The 25,738-nt window shown below is 43.2% G+C and overlaps 1 protein-coding gene across 1 annotated transcript in view; it reads left to right on the top strand.

Moving 5' to 3' along the window:
- Positions 1–25,738, top strand: part of GMDS (GDP-mannose 4,6-dehydratase) — a 1,108,130-nt gene that overhangs the window by 589,561 nt on the left and 492,831 nt on the right. The window contains exon 8 of the mRNA XM_069730760.1: positions 17,017–17,144. Within this exon, the coding sequence (XP_069586861.1) occupies positions 17,017–17,144 (128 nt within the window). The remainder of the gene's footprint in view (positions 1–17,016; positions 17,145–25,738) is intronic.

Raw genomic sequence — 25,738 nt, 5'->3', positions numbered from 1 at the left:
GAAAAGCTGCCTGCGCAGCCTCCCCGCCTGACCGGACATGAACTCTGTAGCGTGGGAACGTTTCTGAACATTTTCCCATGCTGTCAAGTTCACCGCGTCAGGCTGGGAGTTAGCGCATGCTCAGTGACTACCGCTGACGTTACTCTACCTGCATTCATGATGAGCCACACTCAGGTGGCACAAATATTAGTTTTGTAGACTACCATTGTAAGAAAAATGTAAAGATAGTAAAACGGATTACGAGTCCGAGGAAGTGGAGGCATGACGGTCTCTGAGGCTGATTGCTACACACCAACCAGGTGTGTTCACATTTCCAAAAATTATTGGCAGACACCACAAAAGTGGCATCAATTTCACCACAGTAGAAATCGTATAATAGGGACTTGCAGGTCTTCCACTACGCCCAATCCAGCAGATGGACACCCATCTAGGAGTGTTCACATTTAAAAAAAATGAGGGCCTGACACTACCGAAGTGGAATAACTGTCATGAGAATAGAAATAGTTGGATGTAGTGGAAGACATCTCGGTCCCAATTATAAAAAGTAGACCAGCCAGGACTGTTCACATTTCCACAAATTTGTGTTAACATCAGGAGCAGCCACAGAAGCCACACAAAAGATATCGGAGTGCAGTTACGTGACGTTAATGCATCACACTAAAGAATGCAATATCACCTATTCTGTACAGGCTGCAATTGGGGTGCAAAAGTCCTTGGAGATCCATGACTTGGTCATCTTGATTAAAGTTAGGCAGTCTACACTTTCAGGGGACAGCTGACTGCACTTTATCCATCAGGACCCCACCAGCAGCTCTGAAGACATGTTCTGAGAGAACGCTGGCTCCAAGGCGTGTGAGACTACCTGAGGCCACGCCTCCATTTTGGAAGACCAAAATGTGAAAGGGTCCAAACCCTCCCTGATGGTATTGATATTTAATTCTAGATACTCCTGCACCATCCTCTCCATTCATTCATCACATGTAAGACTAGAACTCTTTTTCTCTGGTGCATGAGCTGGTCTAAGTGTCAAAGGACTCACAGAAATGTCGTCTTCTACTCACACAACTGCTGCTGCTGCTAATGTTTTGGCGTTGAAGTGCCAGAGGTTGGAAGTTAAGAGCTGCGATGCGAGCTTTGAGCTTAATTGCGGTCTTGGGGAAAAGCTCTCTTAAGGTTGTGTAAAAGTGTGTTTCGATACTCCAGCATTCATGGGTCCCTTTCCAGGGTGGGAAGCATCTGGCAAAATTTGGTTTTATAACTGGCAACCCAGTAGTCGGCAATATTCCTAATCGTAACTATACGGGGATCATGTTGCAGCAAGTGCAGTAAGAAGGCACTCGTATGTCAGGCTCTACCATGAGTTCCAAGCCCATGCTGTGACTGGGTGAAAAAGAGGCTGGTTTCCTCCGTTCCCTCCCACCAACCATGAACAACAGAGAGGATTATTCTCTTCATCCGACAGTTGCTCGCCCATCACCTCTTCCTCCTCCATTTGTTCCTCGGATCTTACACTTCCGTTAAGTTTGTCTATTATCACCAGCCCCCCTTGAATGCAATGATCCACCCTCCCATGGCACCCACCTGTGTGATAAAAGTCTGCAACTTAGAGACAATGTTATCCCTTCCAAATCCTCCTCTGCTTCCTTCTCCTCTTCTGGCTCCACGACAATCTCCTCCCGCAGGCTATTCAAGGTCTGCTCCAGCAATATAATGACCAGAATAGTGATGCTGATGACGGCGGCATCAGCGTGAACCATCTTAGTAGCCATTTCAAAACTGTGAAGAAGGGTGCAGAGGTCCTTAACCTGTGCCCACTCTGTAAACATGATATGCGCCACGTTCGTACTGCTTTGCCCCAGGCTATATGACATACTGCATCAGAGCTCGTTGCTGCTGCCACATTCGCTGCAACATGAGCAAAGTGGAACTCCACCATGTCGGCACATTGCATATCAGCCTGTTAACTGGCATGGACAAAGACTTTTGTATCAATGCAAGTTAATGACCTGAGGGGTTCGAACAGCAGAAATAAGCGCATAGCTTGCGTGCTTTCTGGATCAGCTCACTCAGGCCAGGATAGTGGTGGAGAAAACGCTGTACCACCAGGTTGAGGACGTGAGCTATGCAAGTCACATGTGTGAGCTTGCCTCTCCAAAAGGCCGTCACCAGGTTCGCATTGTTATTGGACACTGCCTTCCCTGGATGCAGGTACAGCGGAGGCAGCCATTGATCAAACTCAGCCTGGAGAGCTGTCCACAACTCTTCAGCTGTATGACTGCGATCTCCAAGGCATATAAATTTTTAAGACTGGCTGATTGTGGTGAGCCCTGGCTGTGCAGTATGGAGGTGGTGGGGATTCGCTCTGCACTGTTGAAATTCATGTCTCATTAAGGCAGAGGTAGAGGGTGCAGGAGGAGGCAGAAGCAGTGGAAGAACTGTTAAATGTAGAGGTTTGTCCTGCAAGCCTTGGGGATTCCAAGACTTGCGGAGCAACACCTGCCTCCACAGCCATCAGTCACTCAGTGCCAAGTCAGCGATATGTAACGCCCTTGGCCATGCAACATGTCTGCAACATGCTGGTGTAGTGCAGGCACAGCTTTGAGTAAAGTAATAACGACTGGGCAGTTGGTACTGACTGACTGTGACTGACATCAGCTTTCGGAAACAGTCTATCTATCTGGTGGAAAGGCAGCATTTCCATGGCCAACAGATTGGAGATGAAGTTCAACCTCTTAGCTTTGCCATGCATAGAATGAAACAATCTTTTGCGTGACTACAACTGCAGAACCATGGGCTGGCTGCAGTGCTGATTGAGGGGGGTGTACGGTAAACCTTGAAAACTGCTGCACTGTCGAAGGTGCAGGCAGAGATGTTAGTGGATTGAGAAAGTTGTGGTGTGCTCGTTCGGAGATCAGTCAAAAACAGCAGGCATGTCTGCTTCCGTTAAAGCTGACGACGGGTTCCCAGTCAGCATGACTTGAGCTGGTAAAAACCTTGTAGTTATGTGACCTGCGTCACAATAGTTGGCACGGTAACAGGAGGAGGAGGAAGAAGCAGCAGATGCGATTGATAGGATGGTTGTTGAAGTCCGCTGGTCGGCATTTTGGCGCTGTGAGATTCCCACATTAACGCATATTGATTGCGCATGTGGCGGTTCATACATGTAATAGTCAAATTATTGCACTTCGACTGCAGTGTTGAAAGGCCCAGGCTAGGCAACCCTTACCACCCCTACGAGCTGCAGACCCATGGACGCTGCTGGTCACAACCATAGTTGTGGCTGAGAATGCATTGCTTGTCGTGGATACATCACGTGTCTGCGACGTTCGGTGCAACGTAACCTTGTCTTCCTCCTCAGAAGACCTATTCAGCTGTGTGCCTCTATGTTAACGCCACCTGGGATCTAACACATCATCATCCTCTGTGTTATCACATTACTCGCCTTTGGAATCACCCTCCTACTCTTCCTACCCGGACAGCACAGTAGTCTCCGTGACCCTCAGATGAGTCTCATAAGGATCACCTCCCATCCCCCCAGGGGTTAACATCTGATGACTAGGATCAGGATGTTGTTCGGACCCTACTTCATACTGCCCCAGATCCAAGCTAAAAAAAAATGTGGGCATCGGTGGAGATTTCATCCTCTTGATTCTGTGAAGCTTTTGAGTACACTTGTGATGACCATGGCATAGAATGTGTGAACAGCTCTTCAGACTCGCCCATCTGTGGTTCCATACAGTCAGTTGTACTGTTGGAGAGTTGGGACACGGGGGAGAAGCAAGGGGCATGTGGGTGCCACCTCTGTGAACTGTATTTAATGTGATGTTGAGATGGAGGAAAAGGAGGAGAGGCCGCTTGAAGCTGTGCTTGCCATCCACTGGAGAACATGCTCTTTCTGGGCATCATTGACATGGCGTACCGCTGTGCATCTGCCAAAGAAAGGTAGCGGAGTAGCCCATCCAGTAACAGAATTTGTCAGTTGTCTTTGCATAGGATGTGACGTTGGTTCACTAGAGCTTTCACAAACATTACCACCTACCTCATGTACACCTTGAAAACTAAACCTAATTCCCCTTCCACCACGTCCTCGCTTTTTCCCTAGTCATGTTGCTCAGATAAGTGAGGTAGGAGCACAGTATTCGCAACAAAAAATTAGATCTTAATCTCTGCACCACATCTGCAAACAGCCGAATTTCAGCGACTAAATTCCAATGTGAAATATGGCGTGCTGTATCGTGTTAGTCACAGGAAAAAGAATTGTATGGATGAGGCCTCTATGACAATGATATGCTACAAACAATTTGAAAGTCAGATGTCCCCTATTGTATGACGTAGGGAACAGAATAATTTTTTGGTGGTCTCTGGATAAGGCCTCTATAACACACGAGAAGCTGCAAACGATGTTAGTCTGGTCCCCTACTGTATGACGTTAAGAACACAAGAATTTTTGGGTGCCCTCTGGATTGGGCCTCTACAGCTTCATTTCAACCCAACAAAATGATAGTGTGATACAGTGGGCTGTCTAACTTTTTGCAACTGAAAAATTATTATTATTTATGCCTTAGGTCTGCAGACAGTTTTACATCAGCACAGCACTATGAAAAGGTGGGATACAGCAGGCTGTTTCACGTTTAGCTAGTGAAAAAATATTTAGAGAGCTATACTCGTGCATGGAGCCCAATGGATGCAGTGCTCAACACACTTATAGGATATGTGCCCTGCTGGCTTTCTGTGGACCTCAGTAATGGCAAGAAAAATGCTAGAAGGTAAATTTATCAGCCACACTGGACACTAGCTAGCTACACTATCTGACTGATATACGACCGCCAAGCTAACTAGCTAAAATCTAGCTGTGAACAGTGCCAGTGTCGGGGGCATCCTCTCTGCGCTGTTAGTGTCAAAAATACACTAAAACAATATACGCTATTTGTGGAGAGTAACCTGTGATTTCAGCAGCCAATGACACAAGCCGTTGTCAGGACATTGTGGCCGTTTCCTGTGCCCTGCTTGGCTAGCTGCAATGTGCAAACATGAAGTTAGGAAAAAGACTGTTTACAAGAACGCCATGCCTCTGAGCTCTGCAAACTTCCTCCCCTCATCAAACAAGTGCCAAACGCACATAATACAGCACCATTATCTTTGCTAGAGTGCTGTAAATACTTTTGTGGCAACGCAAATATTTTCCTGCGCTTCTTACCGAATGTTATCGACTTTTTTTTTTTTCGATTTTATAAAATTTTGCTCGTGTTTCCGCTCGAGTTTCGTGATTCCGCATTTACCATATTCGTGCCGAATTAGTTTGGCGATTCGTTTTCTTAACAAATTCGCTCAAGTCATCACTAATTGTGAGGTTAGGTGACTGGAAGTAGCAACAAGCACAGTTGATCTGAAGACTTCAGTATCTGTCATAAGAGATTAACAATTAATTTTGCGTATATTCCTCTGCTTTAAAAAAGAAAATGTTTTCTTTTTATAAGAGAAAAACCAGCGCCCAGATTCATCTGTATGAAAGCAGTAGGTTTCACTTGGGAAACAAATGCCTGTTTAATCACTGTTAAAAAAAAAAATTGCTTGGAGAAAGAAAAAATGCAACATCATGGCAAAATATATAGATGTCAAGACTAGAGATAGTGAGGTGGGGGAAAGGATGTTTTTTTTTATTATTACGGATTCTGCTTGTGTGTAGGGTAACCACAACTCTTCTATATGTTGGTTGTCAAATCGATCAGCATGGTGGCTGTGGATAGCACTGTTGCTTTGCTCTGGATTCCGTTTTTGTTTTGTGTTTTTCCCACAAACCAAAGAGATACTGATAGGGAATTTAGCTTGTGAACTCCAGTGGGGTCAGTGATTACACTGTCCGTAAAGCGCTGTGGAATATGAAGATGCTATGTAAATGAGTAAAATAAATTATGAAAATGCTGTTCTTATAAATTGATTCCGCTGCTTTACTTATGTTCTGTGAATTAAATTCAAAGGAAAAACAAGTACTGGTATATACAGTACAAAAGTGGCATATAGAAGTTACTCACAATTGGATTTTTTTTATTATGGACCTTAAAGGGTTTTTACCAATAAACTTTTCTTTAAAATTCTTGGAAACACATTATTTCTCGTTTCACACATAAGATCAACAATACTTCACTTTCATTTCTGATCTGGCACTTGCTGTCATATTTTATTTCATGCCCATATGATAGGTCTGTATTTGCTGTGTTACAGAGTCTCCCACAGTTCCGCCTACACGAAGCACTCTGTCCTAACCTCTATTTTTTAACTGCAGCATTGTGAGGAAACTGCAGTATTTTTGTGGGCTTGTTTGGCTTCTCAATGGTTTCTGCATGTCCCATGGGGTAACGTCTTTCCTTGTGGAGAGTGACATGCCAGTATAAAGAGTTATAGGCTATGTAATGCTCCTCTGGAAAATTAAATATGAAATTTCCCTCCACCTAATGGATGTAGCAATCTTAAAAATCAATATTTTACCTTTTTTAACCCCTTCCCGACCCATGACGCCACGTAGGCGTCATGAAAGTCGGTGCCATTCCGACCCATGACGCCTATGTGGCGTCATGGAAAGATCGCGTCCCTGCAGGCCGGGTGAAAGGGTTAACTCCCATTTCACCCGATCTGCAGGGACAGGGGGAGTGGTAGTTTAGCCCAGGGGGGGTGGCTTCACCCCCTCGTGGCTACGATCGCTCTGATTGGCTGTTGAAAGTGAAACTGCCAATCAGAGCGATTTGTAATATTTCACCTATTATAACGGGTGAAATATTACAATCCAGCCATGGCCGATGCTGAAATATCATCGGCCATGGCTGGAAATACTAATGTGCCCCCACCCCACCGATCGCCCCCCCAGCCCTCCGATCTGGCCGGTACACTGCTCCGGCTCCCCTCCGTCCAGTGCTCCGCTCCCCCCCGTGCTTTTGTCTGCTCCCCCCGTGCTCCAATCACCCCCCCGTGCTCCAATCACCCCCCCTGCACTCCGATCCACCCCCCCTGGTGCTCCGTTCCACCCCCCAGTGCTCCATTCCAGCCCCCCCGTGCTCCGTTCCACGCCCCCCCGTGCTCCGTTCCACCCCTCCCGCGCTCCGATTCCCCCCCGTGCTCCGATTCCCCCCCCCCGTGGTCCCCCCCACCCCATCATACTTACCGATCCAGCCGGGGTCCCGTCCGTCTTCTCCCTGGGCGCCGCCATCTTCCAAAATGACGGGCGCATGCGCAGTGCGCCCGCCGAATCTGCCGGCCGGCAGATTCGTTCCAAAGTGCATTTTGATCACTGAGATAGATTATATCTCAGTGATCAAAATAAAAAAAATAATAAATGACCCCCCCCCTTTGTCACCCCCATAGGTAGGGACAATAAAAAAATAAAGAAATTTTTTTTTCCACTAATGTTAGAATAGGGGTAGGGGTAGGGTTAGGGATAGGGTTAGGGCTAGGGGTAGGGTTAGGGGTAGGGTTAGGGCTAGGGGTAGGGTTAGGGTTAGGGTTTCGGTATGTGCACACGTATTCTGGTCCTCTGCGGATTTTTCCGCTGCGGATTTGATAAATCCGCAGTGCTAAACCGCTGCGGATTTATGGCGGATTTACCGCGGTTTTTCTGCGCATTTCACTGCGGTTTTACAACTGTGATTTTCTATTTGAGCAGTTGTAAAACCGCTGCGGAATCCGCACAAAGAAGTGACATGCTGCGGAATGTAGACCGCTGCGTTTCCGTGCAGTTTTTCCGCAGCATGGGCACAGCGATTTTTGTTTCCCGTAGGTTTACATTGAACTGTAAACTCATGGGAAACTGCTGCGGATCCGCAGCGTTTTCCGCAGCGTGTGCACATACCTTTAGAATTAGGCTATGTGCACACGGTGCGGATTGGCCGCTGCGGATTCGCAGCAGAGTTCCATCAGGTTTACAGTACCAAGTAAACATATGAAAAACCAAATCCGCTGTGCCCATGGTGCGGAAAATACCGCGCGGAAACGCTGCGTTGTATTTTCCGCAGCATGTCAATTCTTTGTGCGGATTCCGCAGCGTTTTACACCTGTTCCTCAATAGGAATCCGCAGGTGAAATCCGCACAAAAAACACTGGAAATCCGCGGAAAATCCGCAGGTAAAATGCAGTGCCTTTTACCCGCCGATTTTTCAAAAATGGTGCGGAAATATCTCACACGAATCCGCAACGTGGGCACATAGCCTTAGGGTTAGGGTTGGAATTAGGGTTGTGGTTAGGGTTGTGATTAGGGTTATGGCTACAGTTGGGATTAGGGTTAGGGGTGTGGGGGGGTTAGTGTTGGAGGTAGAATTGAGGGGTTACCACTGTTTAGGCACATCAGGGGTCTCCAAACGCAACATGGCGCCACCATTGATTCCAGCCAATCTCGTATTCAAAAAGTCAAATGGTGCTCCCTCACTTCCGAGCCCTGACGTGTGCCCAAACAGTGGTTTACCCCCACATATGGGGTACCAGCATACTCAGGACAAACTGCGCAACAATTACTGGGGTCCAATTTCTACTGTTACCCTTGTGAATAAAAAAAAATGCTTGCTAAAACATAATTTTTGAGGAAAGAAAAATGATTTTTTATTTTCACGGCTCTGCGTTGTAAACGTCTGTGAAGCACTTGGGGGTTCAAAGTGCTCACCACATATCTAGATAAGTTCCTTGGGGGGTCTAGTTTCTAAAATGGGGTCACTTGTGGGGGTTTCTACTGTTTAGGCACACCAGGGGCTCTGCAAACGCAACGTGACACCCGCAGACCATTCCATCAAAGTCTGCATTTCAAAAGTCACTACTTTCCTTCTGAGCCCCGACGTGTGCCCAAACAGTGGTTTACCCCCACTCATGGGGTATCAGCGTACTCAGGAGAAACAGGACAACAACTTTTGGGGTCCAATTTCTCCTGTAACCCTTGGGAAAATAAAAAATTCTGGGCTAAATAATTATTTTTGAGGAAAGAAAACGTATTTATTATTTTCACGGCTCTGCATTATAAACTTCTATGAAGCACTTGGGGGTTCAAAGTGCTCACCACACATCTAGATAAGTTCCTTTCGGGGTCTAGTTTCCAAAATGGGGTCACTTGTTGGGGGTTTCTACTGTTTAGGCACATCAGGGGCTCTGCAAACGCAACGTGACGCCCGCAGAGCATTCCATCAAAGTCTGCATTTCAAAACGTCACTACTTCAATTCCAAGCCCCGGCATGTGCCCAAACAGTAGTTTACCCCCACATATGGGGTATCAGCGTACTCAGGAGAAACTGGACAACAACTTTTGGGGTCAAATTTCTCCTGTTACCCTTGGGAAAATAAAAAATTGCAGGCTAAAAGATCATTTTTGAGAAAATAATTTTTTTTTTTTTTATTTTCATGGCTCTGCGTTATAAACTTTTGTGAAGCACTTGGGGGTTCAAAGTCCTCACCACACATCTAGATTAGTTCCTTTGGGGGTCTAGTTTCCAAAATGGTGTCATTTCTGGGGGATCTCCAATGTTTAGGCACACAGGGGCTCTCCAAACGTGACATGGTGTCCGCTAATGATTGGAGCTAATTTTCCATTTAAAAAGCCAAATGGCGTGCCATCCCTTCCGAGCCCTGCCGTGCGCCCAAACAGTGGTTTACCCCCACATATGGGGTATCAGCGTACTCAGGACAAACTGGACAACAATATTTGGGGTCCAATTTCTCCTATTATCCTTGGCAAAATAGGAAATTCCAGGCTAAAAAATCATTTTTGAGGAAAGAAAAATTATTTTTTATTTTCATGGCTCTGCGTTATAAACTTCTGTGAAGCACCTGGGGGTTTAAAGTGCTCAATATGCATCTAGATAAGTTCCTTTGGGGGTCTAGTTTCCAAAATGGGGTCACTTGTGGGGGAGCTCCAATGTTTAGGCACACAGGGGCTCTCCAAACGCGACATGGTGTCCGCTAACAATTGGAGCTAATTTTCCATTCAAAAAGTCAAATGGCGCGCCTTCCCTTCCGAGCCCTGCCGAGTGCCCAAACAGTGGTTTACCCCCATATATTAGGTATCGACGTACTCGGGAGAAATTGCCCAACAAATTTTATGATCCATTTTATCCTACTGCCCATGTGAAAATGAAAAAATTGAGGCGAAAAGATTTTTTTTGTGAAAAAAAAGTACTTTTTCATTTTTACAGATCAATTTGTGAAGCACCTGAGGGTTTAAAGTGCTCACTATGCATCTAGATAAGTTCCTTGGGGGGTCTAGTTTCCAAAATGGGGTCACTTGTGGGGGAGCGCCAATGTTTAGGCACACAGGAGCTATCCAAACGCGACATGGTGTCCGCTAACGATGGAAATAATTTTTCATTCAAAAAGTCAAATGGCGCTCCTTCCCTTCCGAGCCTTACCATGTGCCCAAACAGTGGTTTACCCCCACATGTGAGGTATTGGTGTACTCAGGAGAAATTGCCCAACACATTTTAGGATCCATTTTATCCTGTTGCCCATGTGAAAATGAAAAAATTGAGGCTAAAAGAATTTTTTTTGTGAAAAAAAAGTACTTTTTCATTTTTACGGATCAATTTGTGAAGCACCTGGGGGTTCAAAGTGCTCACTATGCATCTAGATAAGTTCCTCGGGGCGTCTAGTTTCCAAAATGGGGTCACTTGTGGGGGAGCTCCAATTTTTAGGCACACGGGGGCTCTCCAAACGTGACATGGTGTCCGCTAAAGAGTGGAGCCAATTTTTGATTCAAAAAGTCAAATGGTGCTCCTTCCCTTCCAAGCCCTGCCGTGCGCCCAAACAGTGGTTTACCCCCACATATGAGGTATCAGCATACTCAGGACAAATTGGACAACAACTTTCGTGGTTCAGTTTCTCCTTTTACCATTGGGAAAATAAAAAAATTGTTGCTAAAGGATAATTTTTGTGACTAAAAAGTTAAATGTTCATTTTTTCCTTCCATGTTGCTTCTGCTGCTGTGAAGCACCTGAAGGGTTAATAAACTTCTTTAATGTGGTTTTGAGTACCTTGAGGGGTGCAGTTTTTAGAATGGTGTCACTTTTGGGTATTTTCAGCCATATAGACCCCTCAAACTGACTTCAAATGTGAGGTGGTCCCTAAAAAAAATGGTTTTGTAAATTTCGTTGTAAAAATGACAAATCGCTGGTCAAATTTTAACCCTTATAACTTCCTAACAAAAAAAAATTTTGTTTCCAAAATTGTGCTGATGTAAAGTAAACATGTGGGAAATGTTATTTATTAACTATTTTGTGTCACATATCTCTCTGGTTTAACAGAATAAAAATTCAAAATGTGAAAATTGCGAAATTTTCAAAATTTTCGCCAAATTTCCGTTTTTATCACAAATAAACGCAGAATTTATTGACCTAAATTTACCACTAACATGAAGCCCAATATGTCACGAAAAAACAATCTCAGAACTGCTAGGATCCGTTGAAGCGTTCCTGAGTTATTACCTCATAAAGGGACACTGGTCAGAATTGCAAAAAACGGCAAGGTCTTTAAGGTCAAAATAGGCTGGGTCATGAAGGGGTTAAGGTGCCTTGCCAAGTTGACTTTTAGGATTGCTACTTGCAATAGGTGGTGTGACGATAACCACTACTCACAGACTGTGATGCAGGGTAGTCTAGAGGTCCAAAGTCTGATACGAAGTTTGTTGTAAACTAAGAGGAAAAAGAAAGGCGTAGTAGTCGGGTCACAGTCTGACATCCGAATTCTTGGAAGTTGGTGGATCAAGGCAAACGGGCTAGGCAAACAGTCCGAAGTCAGGAAGCGTTCGATCAGAAACAGAGCACCTACCAGGAGCTAAGGCTACGTCTGGCAGTAATTTGATACAGAGCCAACTAGGTGGCCAGGTAATAACCCAGGACCCCCCTGGACCTGATTGGACAGTTGGACTGTCACTCAAAACAATGGCAGCTCAGCATGCTCTAGCCTCAGATTAAACTGCTGAACTGTCACTGTGACAAGTTTCTTTAGAAATCTAGTCCTCTTCCTCTTGTAATTTGCATATTAAATTTCTAAGAGGAGAATTACCTGGTTTGTAAGTCTCCTTACACTGGCATGTCGGTTGTCGCTCTCAATAAGGAGAAACATTACCCCTTAGACCCCAGTCAGAGACTTCTCATACAGCCACAGTAGATCTCTTGCTTTGCACGGAAAAGGGGCAACACTATAACACACGTCTGCAAATAGAATAAAAGCCAAACAGAATCACCACAGTGTAAACCAACAACATAGGAGTGTTTTATTGTAACTGAACAAAATTAATATCATAAAGTAAGTTCAGGTGGGTTGAAATACTATTGAACCAAGAAAAACCACATGAACAAGAAAATTAATACCAAATTAAAGACATATGCATTGATCAATATAAACAACCTTTTATTAAAGACACCAAACATAGCACTTAACTAAAAAAAAATAAAACATAATAGACAAACAAATAAAAAAAAATATTTAAAATAAGCAGGGGATGTAGGCCATCACACATTTTTTTATAACATGATCTAGGAGTAGGACACTAGAAAGGTATAAATATTCCCAAATTTGTTACATACAGGGTCATTTATCACAAAATTTACTGTATATTAAAGTGCAGTTCATGTAAATATAGTATTATTCATCCATTAATAAGGTGCTGTCATTTATAATACTTGCGGTGAGAAAATCTCCATATAAGTAAAAAAGGGAGTCCATATACTAACCAGGATTCATGCTGTGTTGGCGCCGCTGCCCCACACTATTTCACATGTTGCTTCGTCAGGGAATCTCTACAGTGGCATGGAAAAGTTTGGGCATCCCTGGTCATAATTACGGTTATTGTGAATAGTTAATTTAATCTTCAACCTGTAGAATGTCAGCCCGCAAGGGCAGGGTTGTCACCCCTCTGTATCAGTCTGTAATTGTTAGTTTGCTTACTTTAAGTGATATCTGTAATTTGTATGTAAAACCTTCTCATGGAATAAATGGTGCTATATAAATAAATAATAACTTGCTTATCTTTAAAAGGCCTCATGTTAGAGATGACACACTACTTTTGTATTTTGGACAAAAAAAAGTATATATTCATTTTTTTCCTTTTTAAAAATTACTAAAAGGAAAATTTGTCGATGCAAAAATTTTGGGCACCGTGCATGGTTAATACCCAGTAGCACCCCCTTTTGAAAATATCACTGCTTGTAAATGCTTTTTGTAGCCAACTAATTGTATTTCAGTTCTTATTTGAGGGATTTTCATCTATTCTTTCTGGGAAAACACTGCTATTTTGAGGTTTTGCCACAGATTTTCACTGATGTTCAGTTGAGGGGACTGTGAGAGCCATTGTAAAACCCTCAGCTTGCCCCTTTTAAGGTGGATTTTAACGTGCGTATAGAATCATTATCCATTTGTAGAAGCCATCTTTTTCAACTTCAGCTTTTTTTTACAGATGGTGTTATGTTTGCATCAGGAATCTGTTGAAATTTCATTAAATCCATTCTTCCCTCTACCCATGAAATGTTCCCCGTGCCACATTGGCTGCAACACAACTCCAAAGCATGATTTATCTTCCCCCATGCTTAATGGTTGTCAATATGTTCTTTTACTGGTATGCCCTTTTTTCTCTACACATACCTTTGATCATTGTGACCAGAGACTTCAATGTTGACCTTATCGGTCCACAGGACTTGTTTCCAAAATGCATCAGGTTTGTTTAGATGTTCTTTTGCATACTTCTGATTCTGAATTTTATGGTGAGGATGCAGGAGAGGTTTTTGTCAGTTAAATCTTCCATGAAGGCCATATTTGTGTCTCAGAACAGTAAAACAATGTACCACAACTCCAGAGACTGCTAAATCTTTCAGAAGGTCTTTTGCAGTCAAGCGGGGGTTCTGATTTGCCTCTGTAGCAATCCTACCAGCAGCTCACTGAAATTTTGCTTGGTCTTCCAGACCTTATCTTGACACCCACTGTTCCTGTTAATTGCCATTTCTTAATTACATTTTGAACTGAAGAAAGGGCAACTTAAAAACGCTTTGCTATCTTTTTCTAGCCTTCTACTTTGTTGGTCTCCATTTTCAGAGTGCTAGGCAGCTGCTTAGAAGAACCTATGGCTGCTGTTTTCCCACAAGGTTAGAGGAGGCTGGGTTTTTATAAAGCTGATAAATTTGCATCACCTGGCCTTTACCAACGATGATGGTGAATAAGCCATAACCCTAACAGGCTAATTAAGGTTGAAACATCCGTCAGTTATCTGTGCACACAACTTTTACATGCCACTTTATTTGCAGACACATGTTTCGGGGTGTTACCCCTCTCAAGTGCAAAGCAAGAGATCTCATGGGGCTGTAGGAGAGGTGTCTATCTGGGATCTAAGGGGTAACATTTCTCCTTGTGGAGAGTGATCTACCTGACTTGTATGCCATGCAATACTTCTCTGGGAAATTAAAATATGCAAATTGCCTCTTAGAGAGGAAGAGGACTTGATCTATAGTGCCACCTATTGAACATAGCAATCCTAAAAGTCAATGTGGCAAGGCCTGTTAGAGTCGATATTGACTTTTAAGATTGCGACTTCCAGTAGGAGGCACTAATAAATCTTTTCCTCTCTGAAGAGGCATTTTGCATGCGTGTCCCAATGAAGTGTTGAAGCTTCTGGCCTGCAAGAAGGAAGATTTTGTTCTGAGCATGCATTGAATATTAAGGCTCAGGAAGAAACGTATAGCAAACTGCACAGACTGACTTAGAGACTAGCGAGATTCAGATTCACCAAATCCATAACAGCAAAAAAAAAAAAATATATATATATATATATATATGTATGTATGTATGTATGTGTATATATATATATATATATATATATATATATATATATATATATATATATATATATATATATATATATATATCCTATTTCATCACCCTTGCTTCCTCCGGAGCCCGCTACCCTTGCTACTGGTCCTCAATGCCACCTTTTTCTGCAAACACACACTTGTGTCTTCACTATAGAACAGGACTCCTGACTGCAAATCAGGCCTTGTCGGAACCTCAGAGGTCTGTTGTCTTCAATCTTGAAAAGGACTTGTGGACACGCCATGACCTCTAAAACCTGATCACAGGCAGAATTTCTGTTCAAGAGTAAAGATACTGGTACATGACTCTAGAAAGAAGAGGACCAGATGATAGGTAATGTGGATGCCAGGACAGGTGAGCGGATCATTGTTTTGTGATTGTTTTATTTTTTTTTTTATCCTTTTGCTAGCTCTCTACAGTTTAGCAAAATTGCATCAGCATCACCAACCATTTTACTGAATTTCTACAGAGGGAATGCACTCTTGACAGCTCGTCACTTCTTATCAGAGCTAGTGATTGAGCGCACCATCACTGTGAATTGACAATCAACGCATGCTCCATAGAGCAGGGACTATGCAAACATTTTTATTGGACATTACTGATTACTCTTCATTTTGGAGTGGGGACAGAGGCTTGCAGAATTTTCTAATGTAGTACTTAAATTATTATAGAAAAAATGGTAGGATTTGTATTGTGCTAGACAAAAATGTAAATGCATCAAAACCAGCAGAAATGTTCACATATATTGCACGACTAGAAAACAATGACATGGTAAAATAAATTTGAGTCTTAATATTTTTGCTGTCATTGACACAATTTGTGTACTGGCCCTTCTGCCATTTTATGATACATACGGTGGGATGGATTGCCAGTACAAAAAATGTAACACAATAACCTAGCTATAGGTTGCCAATGGAACATGATCCTGGCATTTTTTTTTATTGTGCACCAAGCAGTATAACAAAATGGACATCCAGCCTTTTGCCAAGGGGAAAAATACACAGGTAGATTGTGTAAGCACATGGGTACTATAAATACTTTTTATGAGCAAAAGTTTAATTTCCTTTAAATCCCACTTACCAATAAAACTGTGCTTTTTTTGTTTGTTTAAAGTGCACCTTTGATATATAATACTATTAGCACCATTTGAGTTTGTTTTAAACAGTCCTTGTCTGTGCAATGATATAATATGTTTGGCACGTTCATTTAGTTATTCAGTAGCACATCTGTTTGCTCTGAGTTTTGGCATATTTTGCCTGGCAAAGGCTCACAGTCTTCAGAATATTTATTTAAAGGGAAACTGTCACATCCAGAAATGTTATTTACCTGCAGTTATATGGTTAATCTGCAGTTAAATAGTGCTTAAAACTTGTTTAGCCAGCTTACTGGAGTAGTGGCTGCAGGGAGAAAAAGACATTTTGTCCACACTGCAGCTGCTCGTTGACAATCGGGCGTTTCAGGGATCTGTTAGTCACTACTCTCTACACAGTGAGGATGCTGTAATCGCTCACCTACACTTTGACAGCCAGTGTAGATATTTCCAGCCAAAAAGATGCATCATATTTCTTAAGAGGCAGGCTGCCCTTCAAATCTTTAGCTTTTCTTACTCCAGCATGCGTCCTCTTTGACTGGCTTCTAAAATGGCATCCTGATATACCCTCCTACCCCTTTCATAAATTTAATATAGAGCGAACATATGCGATTACAGTGACATGCAAATGATAACTGTAGTTACATTTTTTCCCCAAACAATGACTTTGCCAGCTGCTGTAGTAACAATAAAAAGTGTATTCCTCCCTGTACTTATTTCTAAAGCTAGGGTGGTCTTAGATGTCTGTCTTCCATACTAGTGTTTCCCTTTGTATAACCTTTTGCATTTTATGTTTATAAACTGACATTCCAATTGATTTTCCTTGGCCTTCTGCCTAGATTGAATATTGAAGCAGCGAATTAGGAATGCTTAAGAAGTTTTGGACAGAAAAGACGTGAAAGGGGAGCTTGCGACTCTGGCAATTGAAGCTTCTTAGCTTACTCAAATGATGAACGAGATGCCATGGTTATTGAAGGGGGGAGGAAGGCTTCAGATGAGGATTGAGGAATAAAAGAAATTACTTTGAGGTGGAAAACAAATGGTCTTCTGCCAGATATTAAGTCCTTGGCGGGACAATTCTAACTATCTTTTATCTTTCATTTCAGGGGCAAACTTTGTAACCCGAAAAATTAGCCGTTCAGTAGCTAAGATTCACCTCGGACAGATGGAGTGTTTCAGCCTTGGAAATCTGGATGCCAAGAGAGATTGGGGTCATGCCAAGGACTACGTTGAGGTAGGATACAGGCCAGAATCCCTTCATAAAACAGTGATTTTGTTAGGCTGAAAGTTTAATGCACCGTTGCAAAATAAAACTGTGTGACTTATAAGGGGTATCTTTATGACAAAGGTAGAAGCTATGACCTTTTCATCTAACGTATGTTTAGGATATGTTCAGTAGCATTTTGTGACGTAGGTTTTTGTAGAAAAAAAAAACGGAAATTAAATTCTCTTTTTTTTGGTGAAGATTTCTTTGCAATCTTCCAGTGGATTCAGAGGGCAAATTTGGTGCATTTTTTTATGCTCAAAATTCCCTAAAAAATTGAAATTTGAAATTTTTTCTTTACACTCAGAATAAACAAGTCACGTGCACTATAGGCATTTTTTTAAATTTATATCCAATAAGAGGCTTGTTTTTAAGAGTATTTTATGTTGGGTGGATTTTACAGCAAAGCAAGTAGGTGAAAATACCCTTAGGACCATAAAAGTAATTATATTGCTATGTAGAATAAAAGACAAGTTATATGGCAGACAAAAGACAAGATTACACATCTTTTCATCACTAAGGAAATAAACTTAAAATCTTTATGTAAATGAAGGTGTTAGTACCCCAAGGGTGGGGCAATTCCTGGTCATGACATCAATCCTCTGCATTATTACCAGCCTATAGCGGCTTGATTTAAAAATTTTTTAAAGTATCTGTCACTGTTGACTGCAGTGCCGAACATACCTCAGTCAGGTTGAACTTATCTCCTACTACATCCAAGCCAGCAATGTAATTCGTTTCTTCACCGCTTGCCTTAACTCTGCTTCAGTGTTGTCCTAATCGTTATATCTTCCGTTTGCATTGTGAACAATTACCAAATGTAAATGAAGAGATTCTGATAACATTTGGAAGTTTCTTTGATGAGAAAAGATTCCTAGACAGACATTGTTTCTCTTCCCCTTGAACTTCCCTAACCTGTTAGAAGATTAGCTCCTGTCTTCGCAATAACCATGCACATAACGCATTTTCCCTTTACAATGGGAAAAGTGGCTCCATATCTTAAGTAGAGGTAAGTTTTATTTCATAGTGGTTTCCGGAGTTCCACTTAAGAGGAGATTTATGATACAATCCTGTAATTATAGGTATCTTTGCACTTTTACAATCTTTTTTCAATTTGAGGAAATCAACCCGCTGATTTACAGGAAAGGAGGAAGGAAGCGTCAAGTACACCCATCACCTGCGGTGGAAAGCTATGTATTTAAGGCTATAACAGTCTAGAAATAAAATCTCCTCATTGTGCAGTTTGGTTGGCTTAAATGTTCCTGATAATCATGCAGTGTAAACAGGCTGCTAATCCCCTGATGAAAGTGCTTGTCAGGTTAAATAATTTTTAAGCAAGCTTAATAATAACGGTTCTTGTCAGCACATAATTATGTGTACACTGATTATGTGGTGCCGAGAACAATGATATTATATAGGTACAGGACAATTTTATACTGCTGATAGTTCTGTGCGCATGCAATGAGGTCAGCCTCTCCGAAAGATTCTCAATCCACTTTTGTGCTGTTGTTTGGCAATCATTTAACAGTTGTCATCAACCAATGTAAACCCAATCTTATCAAGATAAGGGTTGGCCCAGCACCTAAAATGTCCTTTCTAAAGATCCATCTTTTACACCCTAACCACTTTTGTAATTAACTTTTTTTATGATCCCTTAAGGTACCTTCACACTAAACGATATCGCTAGCGATCTGTGACGTTGCAGCGTCCTGGCTAGCGATATCGTTTAGTTTGACACGCAGCAGCGATCAGAATCCTGCTGTGATGTCGTTGGTCGGGGCTAGAGGGCCAGAACTTTCTTTGGTCGCTGGCTCTCCCGCTGACATCGCTGAATCGGCGTGTGTGACACCGATTCAGCGATGTCTTCGCTGGTACCAGGCTAAACATCGGGTTACTAAGCGCAGGGCCGCGCTTAGTAACCCGATGTTTACCCTGGATACCATCCTAAAAGTAAAAAGAACAAACGCTTCATACTTACCTTCGGCTGTCTGTCCCTCGGCGCTGTGCTTTCCTGCACTCACTGTGAGCACAGCAGCCGGAAAGCAGAGCGGTGACCTCACCGCTCTGCTTTCTGGCCGCTGTGCTCACAGCCAGAGCAGAGAAGCAGAGCGCCGGGGACAGACAGCCGAAGGTAAGTATGAAGCGTTTGTTTTTTTTTTACTTTTAGGATGGTATCCAGGGTAAACATCGGGTTACTAAGTGCGGCCCTGCGCTTAGTAACCCGATGTTTACCCTGGTTACCGGCATCGTTGGTCGCTGGAGAGCTGTCTGTGTGACAGCTCTCCAGCGACCAAACAGCGACGCTGCAGCGATCCGGATCGTTGTCTGGATCGCTGCAGCGTCATTCTTAGGAATGAGCGCGTTAATGACTTTCGATAACGTCGCGGCTTGTGATTGGTCGCGTGAGTGGTCACATGACGCTACCGCGACCAATCACAAGCCGCGACGTCATGGAAAGGTCCTTCAAGCGCTCATTCTACCAAGGAAAGCATGGCGGTTGCAGCGGTGACAACCAGGGTGCGTCATAGGGTAAGTATTTCAATATTTTTTATTTTTATTCTTTATTTTACACATAAATCTTACTACCGATTCCCGATATCACAAAAATATCGGAACTCGGTATCGGAATTCCGATACCGCAAATATCGGCCGATACCAGATACTTGCGGTATCGGAATGCTCAACACTAAGAAACACAAGATGACCGTTAATCTTCCTCGGTCTGGGGCTCCATTCAAGATCTTGCCTTGTGTGGCAAGGATAATTCTGAGAAAAGTCAGGAATCTGCCCAGAACTACATGGGAGGACCTAGTCAATGACCTGAAGAGAGCTGGGACCACAGTCTCAAACATTACCATTAGTTAAACACTATGCTGTCATGGATTAAAATCCTGCAGGGAATGCAAGATATCCCTGCTCAATCTACTCATGTCCAGGCCCATTTGAAGTTCGCCAATGACCATCTGGGTGATCCAGAGGAGACATGGGAGAAGGTCATGTGGTCAGATGATACCAAGATAGAACTTTTTGGTATCAACTCTATTCAGTGTTTGGAGGAAGAAGGAGGAGTACAGCTCCAAGAAAACCATCCCAACCGTGAAGCATGGTGGGGAAAACATCATACTTTGGGGGTGCTTTTCTGCAAATTGGACAGGATGACCGCACAGTGTTGAAAGGAGGATGGAGGGGGTCATGTATCGCAAGATATTGGCAAACAAACTCCTTCCCTCAGTAAGAGCATTGAAGATGGATCATTGTTGGGTCTTCAAGCATGACATTTACCCGAAACACACAGCCAAGGCAACTGAAGAGTGGCTCCGTAAGAAGCATTTCAAGGTCCTGGAGTGGTCTAGCCAATCTCCAGACCTGAACTCATTAGAAAATCTTTGGAAGGAGCTGAAACTCAATTTTGTCCAGCAACAGCTCCGAAACCTTTAAGATCTGGAGAAGATCTATATGGAGTGGGCCAAAATTCCTGCAGACCTTTGTAATTGCAAACAAAGGTTTTTGTGTGTTAAACAAAAACTAACAGGTTTGAGAGCCAGAATTCTGACTGATCGGTAGGTGATCAGGTAATTATTTCATGCAATAAAATGAAAATTATGTAAAAATAATACAATGTGAGTTTCTGGATTATTATTATTATTAATAATTTTTTTAAGATCCTTTCTCTGAGTTGAAGCATACGTACAATAAAAATTACAGACCTCTCCATTCTTTTTAGGTGGGATAACTTGCAATCGGCATTGTATTAAATGGTTATTTTCCCCACCGTACATGCTTAGTAGTGAGGGGGTGTAGTGGAGTCGGGGTCTCGGAGGTTTGGCTTTCTGACACCACTGTCCTGGTTATCAGGTGGTGAAGAAAAAAAGCAGTGATATCAGCACTGCCCCACAACTTCTAGCACACCCCTCAAATTAATAGCCATCAGGGGACGAAAACAGAATCAGTGAGTGCAGCCCCAGCCTCTTGTGACGTCCAGTTTGAGACTTCTCTCAAATTAAATGTCCTCGTGAAGTAAAAAAAAACTTACGGATTAGCTCGATAGGGAGAAGTGTAGGGTATTTAATAATAAAGCTATTTACAAAAATGTTTAGTGTGTAAAAATAGATAATTAGAAAGGACATTTTAGGTGTTGGAACAACCCTTTCACCAAAACACTATTGATCCATGAATTAAGGCTGAACATCCAAAGCTATTTGGGAGAATGCATTGATCACTAAGTCTATATGTAGATACAGAACTAGCAAAATTATCATTATAGGGTCAACGAGAGAGGTCTGACCACTTTGTTGTACTGCTTGGAGCTTACTGTACAATAATAAGAGGGTTTTTTTCCACTGACTGACTAAAAGTTGATCATGACTTGTTTAATAGCCTGTTTAGACAGGCCGACCACTCTTCTGATGCGCACAGGAAAGTTTCTAATTGTTCATTGTGTGCATAGGCTGCCATTATTCTCGGCAGCACATGTCCTTTTTACACAGGATTATATGCTGCAAAAACATTTCACCCGATAAGAGATTATCCAACATGTAATTGGCAGCCTGTTTACAATGCCAAATGATGAAGAAATGAGCTTTTTTTTTTTAAGGACCACCATTTCACAATAATCACTCCGCGTGAATGCACCCTGTTACTGTGCACATGAATAATGTATGCATGTCCCTTGTATCTGAGAAGTTGTATATACTAAATCTCTTCCTGGAAACTGTGATAGTCTGACATTTGTCAATTGACTTTCGTTCACTTAGGCTAGGTTCACATTGCGTTAATGGGTTAATGCTAGCGGACTCCGTTACATGGCGAAATTGTCGCAATTAACGCCATGCAACGGATCTGTTAGCGCACCCATTGACGGCAATGTGCTAACGGATCTCTAGCGCATCGCTAGTGCATGCCACTTTCGGCACGCGCTAGCGATGTCCCGTTAGTTTCGGATGGACCGCGGACGCTGCTTGCAGCGTCCGAGGTCCGTTCCTCGCTAGCGCAGATCGGGTATCTGCGCTAGCGGGATCGGCAAACGCGATCCCTTTTGTTTTATGGTGGTGTTGGATTTAAAGGACACCTATTACCATATTCCAATTTATGCAGGACACCAAAGATTCCTGAGGGTAGCGCTCCGGTTAGATGGAGTGGTCAGACATTTCCAGTATAGGGCTCTCCCCTTTGGTATATCGGTCGCCCCCCGTGTATTTACTAAGGTCATGGCTGAGCTAATGGCCCACCTACATGAGTCTGATATTCTGATAATCCCCTACCTGGACGATCTCCTCATAGTGGGTAAAACAGAGGGGCACTGTTTAGAACAACTACAAAAAGTAATATATGCCCTGGAGTGTCTGGGATGGTTACTAAATGTCAAAAAGTCTCGGCTACAGCCCATGAAGGTGCAGCGATTTTTAGGCCTGACCTTGGATTCCCAGGATCAGGAATGTCGTTTGCCTCACGAGAAAATAGATCGCCTGCACCTTCAAGTGCTTAACGCCTCTAAAAACCCCACCATGTCCCTTAGGAAAGCGATGTCTCTGTTAGGGTCTCTCTCTTCCTGCATTCCAGCGGTCCGATCGGCCCAGTATCATACAAGGACACTTCAGAGCGAGATGTTATTACAACAAAAAATTTTGTGGGGGGGGGGGTCACCTAGAGAACCAGCTGACCTTGTCCCGAAACACTATTATATCCCTCAAATGGTGGCTAGACCGAAATATCCTATCCACGGGGGTTCCCTGGGAATACAACGTAACCCGTATAATCACCACAGACGCTAGCCGTTCTGGTTGGGGGGCTCACATGGGTGAGATTATAATCCGGGGACTTTGGGACCAGCTTCAAACGGAAATGTCCTCTAATTTGAAGGCGTTATTGACAGTGGAGCAGGCAGTTAAAAAACTCCTTGTCTGTCTGCAGGGCCACCATGTGCGGATATTCTCCGACAATCGGGTCACGGTGGCATATATCAATCATCAAGGCGGAACCCGTTCCAAATCCCTAATGAACGTGGCAGATCGTCTATTCCAGCTAGCAGAGCAGCACTTCCTCTCGTTGACAGCTCTTCACATAAGAGGAATAGAAAACACTACGGCGGATTTCTTAAGCTGCAACACCTTGAGGCAGGGAGAATGGTCACTAAACGACGCTATCTTCAACCTCATTGTGGAAAGGTGGGGTCAACCGGAGGTAGATCTTTTTGCCACAAAAGGAAACAGAAAAGTGACACAATTCTGCTCTCTGAACCCCAGAGAAAATCCTCTGTCAGTAGACGCCCTCCTCATAGACTGGAACTTAAGGCTAGCTTACGCCTTTCCTCCCCTGTCTCTACTTCCTCTGGTGGTGAGGAAAATCAGGAAGGACAAGGCCACAGTTATAGTAATTGCCCCCTTCTGGCCCAGAAGGACGTGGTTTTCATGCCTCAGGACCATGCCGATATCCAACCCATGGATCTTACCAGACATCCCGGATCTCCTATCCCAGTGCCCAGTCTACCATCCTCGGGCGGTTGGCCTTCATCTGACGGCGTGGATTTTGAGAGGGCGCTGTTAAAAGATAGGGGGTTGGCCTCATTAACACTCTGCTGAAGAGCAGAAAAATAATCACCACAAAAATTTGTCAGGATTTGGAAGAGATTTCTTCAAAACTCAGGGGTAGTAGCTGATCAGTCAACACCAATATACCAGATTTTGGAATTCTTGCAGAAGGGGTTGGATATGGGGTTATCCCCAAATACTCTTAAAGTACAGGTGTCCTCTTAGGCTGCAATATTGCCGAAAATTACTGGGTCAACAAATTCATCAGGGCAACAAAACGGTCTAGGCCAATAGTGAAGAATAGGGTCATGCGGTGGGACCTAAACCTAGTCCTCTCAGCCATGACAGAGGCCCCATTTGAGCCAATTTCTTCAGCCTCTATTAAAAATCTGTCTCTAAAAGTAGCCTTCCTGGTGGCCCTAACGTCTGCTCGTAGGATAGGCGACATCTAGGTGTTATCCAGGGTTCCCCCTTACATGCAACTTAGGCATGATAGAGTGATGCTGTCCCCTGATCCAGCATATCTTCCTAAGGTAGTGTCTAGATTCCATAAAACACAGGAGATAGTTCTTCCATCTTTCCTCCCTAATCCTACTAATGATAAGAAAAGGAAACTACACACTTTAGATGTGAAAAGATGTATCCTAGAGTATCTAGCAGTGCCTGATCCTTGGAAAATAGATAACGCCTTATTCGTGTCCTATCAGGGTAGCAGGAAAGGTCATAGAGCATCAAAATCTACATTAGCTAGATGGATCAGGGAGGCTATCTCGCTGGCATAAGTCTCAAAGGGCAAGCCTGCGCCTGAAGGTCTAAAAGCACATTCCACTAGAGCTATGGCGGCCTTGTGGGCGGATAGGTTGGAGGTGTCGATCGACCAAATATGTAAGGCTGCTACATGGTCTTCTCCAAACACTTTCTATATAGATTGAACCTGGGTGCTTACTCGGACCTCTATTTTGGTGTAAGGGTGCTGCAAGTTGTAGTCCCTCCCTAAATAGTTACTCTCTGTCATTCTCTCCGTGGTGCTGTCATGGACGACCAATAAAGTCTTAGTTACTCACCGGTTAACGTTTTTTTTTCCGGAGTCCATGACAGCACCCATACATACCCTCCCATCTTCTTAAGTCCTGGGTGTACACCTCTTCCCTTTTTTTATATAGTCCACTTGGGGTGCATAGTTAAGTTGTAATAAATATATATATATATATATATATATATATATATATATATATATATATATATATATATATATATAGTCATTAACTTTGGTGGTCCTCTTGTGCTCTGTAAACCAACTGATGCGTGGGAGAGGTGCCACTCTTATGTATCTGTAGGTTTCCTGTTCCTGAAGTGCGGATCCCCTCTCTCCGTGGTGCTGTCATGGACTCCGAAAAACACCATTAACCGGTGAGTAACTAAGACTTTCTCATGCACCAATGGCCTCTCTGTGCATACTGCATGCTGCACTGCATTACTACTTCTAAAAAATCTATAAATAAAATGATTAAAAGCATTGTGAACATAATGGTCAGTACAATATTGTCATGGATGGTTGACAAAATGATGTTAGTGGACGTAGCTAAAAGGATCGCATGGAGTCCGTTATTTCTAATGTAGCATATCTAAATGAATATTATTGTTCTTCGCATATATTGTTTCCCAAGTACACCGGTACAGACTGGGGTTGAAATTCGGTTCGGGCATTTGAAACCACACAGGCCCATGCTGTCCCTGTCCACAAGCACCAAATGGGATATATTACTAATATTTCCCTGGATGGAGGAAAGGAACATTTTCTACTAGACCAATATTTCTAATGATACCCATGGGCTGCTGGGTAAGTGACGGAGTCAGCGACTTTGTGCTCCATCACAACTCTTAACAGTATGGGTGTATTGAGAACACTGATTCGGTTAACAACATAGCAGACAAAGCGGCCCACAACAAGACAGGCTCTTCTGGCATATGTCAGAATTGCCAGATGACCAGTCCGGCCCTGCTAGTACATATTTGGGGCCATGCCATAACCAAGAG

Source organism: Ranitomeya imitator, chromosome 6 (genome assembly GCF_032444005.1).
Source record: "Ranitomeya imitator isolate aRanImi1 chromosome 6, aRanImi1.pri, whole genome shotgun sequence".
Classification (NCBI taxonomy): Eukaryota; Metazoa; Chordata; class Amphibia; order Anura; family Dendrobatidae; genus Ranitomeya; species Ranitomeya imitator.
This window is presented reverse-complemented; position numbering and strand designations above follow the sequence as displayed.